Consider the following 3,549-nt stretch of genomic DNA (forward strand, 5'->3'; position numbering starts at 1 on the left):
ACTTGAACTGCAGTCAGCCATGTGGGAGTCCAGCTCTTTAACCACTATGCCACCTGTTGGCCCTGAAAACCAGTTTTTAATGAGACAAATACAATGGTCACCAGAAGAGAGCAAGTAGAAATGGTTAAGAACCAGGGATTTAAAGGTTAATGGAACTGAATTAAAATTTAGTCCCACCGTCGGGGACCAGCAGTTAGCGTAATGATGACGTAATGGCTATGTCACTGGACTCCCATGGCGTCGACTGCGGTTCGCATCCCAGACCCGGTGGCTTAAAAACACTCACGCCAGGCATGTGTGCATGCGTGCCCAAGATCCCGAGAGGAGAATGGAGGAGAAGGGATTGCGGCATGGCCATCCCCCTTGGGGGGTGATTTCTCACTTTCTGTTTCTCTGTCTCTCTGTCTGTCTGGCAAGTGCATGCTCCCTATAGCCAAAACCTCTCCAAAAAAAAAAAAAAAATTTAGTCCCACCATCTACTGTGTACCCCTAGACAAATTCTTTGACTTTTCTGAACCCAGCCAGCTGTATGTAAAAAGGGAATGATAATAGACACTCTCTCTCTTGAGGTTACTATGAGAAATCATGCAAAATGCCTAACATCAGGCCAGACAGAGAGTAAACAACTAATACATAGTAACTGTTACTGTAATACGTTTAAAATAGTGAATAACATTTCTGAGTCATTTCAAAATCAGGTTTCCTTACACAGTATTGAAAAATATATAGATTTGTTCATTATAAAAATACAAATAGTGAGAGATGTAGAAGAGTGTCCTCGCCAGAAAGATTCCCTGGGGTGAAGAGCTCATTACCCCAGCAGCTGCCTAGAGTCTGGCTGCTAAAGACTCTCAGTTGATTCCCACTTTGGGAAGTGCCTTCAGCTAAGGGTAACCTACACTGCCCTCAGCCCTCCACTGAACTGCCTCACCTAAGGGTTCACCCCATCCTGGCTGATGCTACAGTACAAAAGCCAACCCTCTTGTTTCAATTTCAAATCATTTTGAAGGGTTGCCGTAGCTCCAGAACTCCCTGCAAGATGACCTCTGTGGAAACTTCTGCTTCCTTCATTTCCTCATAAAAAAATAAACTTGCTCATCAGTCTCCATCCCAGAGCCTGCTTCCTCAGTGAACCGAATTAAGTTGAGCCACCACTATCTGGATAAAGCACTGCTGTTGGGCAGGGTTGGCAAAGTTCTCCTGGAAAGGGCCAGACAGTAAGTGTTCCAGGTTTTAGTGGGCCAGATATTCTCTGTCACACCCACTTGATTCTGCCATGCTACTGTGAAAGTGGCCATAGACAATCCGTAAACAAATGAGTATGGCCGGGTTCCAGTAACACTTTATCAACACTGAATCTGAATTTCATAAACTTTTACAACTCACAAAGTATTGTTCTATTCTTTTTAACCATTTAAAAATGGAAAAAATCATTCTTACCTTACAGGAGTTCAAAAACAGGTGGCAGGCTAGATTTGGCCACAGTTTGTCAAACTCTAAGCTATAGGAAAGGGGAAAAGCAGTGAAGTCCTCATGAAGCTACTGTTCGAGTGAATATGTTCACAGGATTTGATATCATAGGACTCTAGGGTTTACGACCTTGTTTCGAGAATATGGAAGGCCCCTTCCTGGCTCAAGGTCAAGAGAGCATAGAGATATGGAAGAGAAAAAACGGGAAAAAGTAATATTTATAATTTATTTTGAAGCTTAATACCACCAAAAAACTCATATCCAGCAAAATAAAACCAAAAGACTTAATGTTGATGACATGATGCTTTTTCCATTTGGAAAACTTCATCTGTACCAATAAAGAGAATTAGAGGATTGAATGGTTATTTTGTGGCTACAGCTGCAGCGAAGTAAGCTCTCAAAAATAAATACACAACTGCAATTTGCTACAGTTTTCATATTTATAAGGAATATATCTTTAAATGATCAACTGATACAGAACACAGAGATACTATACAAACATGTATTTTGAAAAGTATTTGAACCTGTCTTTCTACACAAATATAGCAGCCTTCAACAGTCTATTTCCCTAAAGGAGAAACAACTTTGAGAAATCTATTTGGGTAACAAATACAGTCTTAGTTCTCTGTCCTGAAATCTTTTTGGCTTTTTTGTTTCACCATAATATGTTACTTTCTTATTTGGCCTGCCCCCCCCCCCCTTTTTTTTATTTCTAAACCCTTTTCAATGAATCATAATCTTATGTTGTTTGATCATTTCTATTTTTGCTTTGCTTGCTATAGAAATACCTCTTTGATATCATTCCTTCTGGCTCCTTTTCCCACATTCCTTCTCAGGTGTACTATTCTGAGATTTGCCCTTAATTCAAACTAACTTCCAGCTAATCTTTATTTCCCTAGCTCTTAACACCCCTTCACCACCTCCCTGGCACATTCTCAGAATAAATGAATAAAGTGTTGCTTTGGGTTTGAGTCATTGAGACAGAGGAATGGAAGCATTCTCTCTATGGGTTCACATTGCTATACTGAGAAATATGGAGACTAGGAGTGCTGATTTCCGTTGACGCCAACTGTAAGAGGCGGCTAATGACTATATCTCTGGCTTTTGACGTCTCCAGGTTCTTCTCTTTAGACACTTGAAGACTAATTTGGTCCACATTTGTCATGATGAGTTCAGATGCCAGAATCTGAGTTGGAGAACTGTCATGAAACATGGTGTCCATGAAGTACTGCTTATATAACTCCACCACTTTCTGTTCCAGGTACTCATTCAGCACTGCATTAGAAACAGGCTTCTGCATCTGCAGGCTGTTCTTCTCTTTGATGCTGGTTATTCTCCAGTAAGATGAGTACCGCTGGATAGGTTTTTGGGGAAAGTTACTGGGCTGAGTGGAAATGGACTCCTCCATGGACAAAGGAATCTCAGACGACTTCAGCAAAGGGCCATATTCAAAACTGCTCTCCGAGGGAAAATCTGTCGTCACTGAATTGATGGCCATCACCTGGCCCCCTGCAATATGTAAGTCATTATAATTCTTACAAATACTCTTGCAGGAAGGGGGAACCAAGTAGGTCTCTCTGCTGGGGTCTCTACATATTTCAACTGCAGCCAAGTTTGGGCTTTCAAACACAGGATTGTGGTTCTTCTGCAGCACTGTGACTCTCTGACTTCTGCTGTGTTGGCTCTCTCTTGAATGTACTGAAGAAAAAAACTTGCCAGAGGGTTTGCAGCTCACGTAGAGACTTCTCACTTGTGTTTCATCCACAGAGGAATAGGACAGAGCAGCAACGGAATCCGTCTCCTCTTCCTTTTCCCCAGCCACCTGCTCATTATACGATACACAACTGCAGTGGATGTCGTTCCAGTAGGCAATTCCACTGAGATACCCTTCTGACAGCATTCTGGAAAGAGAGTCGATGAGTAACAATGGGGATAAAGAAGACTGGAATTTCAAAAATTAGCAGATGTTATATCAATTCACTCATTTTCCTTTATTCAGAATATGTCCTGGAAATGCCTCTGAGCCCAACTGACGTGTTTACCTCCACCCTAGTTACCAAAGAGTTTTCCTGACCATGG

The 3,549-nt window shown here is 41.7% G+C and overlaps 1 protein-coding gene across 1 annotated transcript in view; it reads right to left on the bottom strand.

Annotated features, from left to right (window-relative positions):
• Positions 1 to 426: 426 nt before the first annotated feature.
• Positions 427 to 3,549, bottom strand: part of TASL (TLR adaptor interacting with endolysosomal SLC15A4) — a 21,058-nt gene continuing 17,935 nt past the window's right edge. Inside the window, exon 2 of the mRNA XM_006158484.3 lies at positions 427 to 3,371. Within this exon, the coding sequence (XP_006158546.1) occupies positions 2,474 to 3,370 (897 nt within the window). The 5' untranslated portion in view covers position 3,371 and the 3' untranslated portion in view covers positions 427 to 2,473. The remainder of the gene's footprint in view (positions 3,372 to 3,549) is intronic.

This window comes from Tupaia chinensis, unplaced genomic scaffold (assembly GCF_000334495.1).
Source record: "Tupaia chinensis unplaced genomic scaffold, TupChi_1.0 Scaffold000600_1, whole genome shotgun sequence".
Lineage (NCBI taxonomy): Eukaryota > Metazoa > Chordata > Mammalia > Scandentia > Tupaiidae > Tupaia > Tupaia belangeri.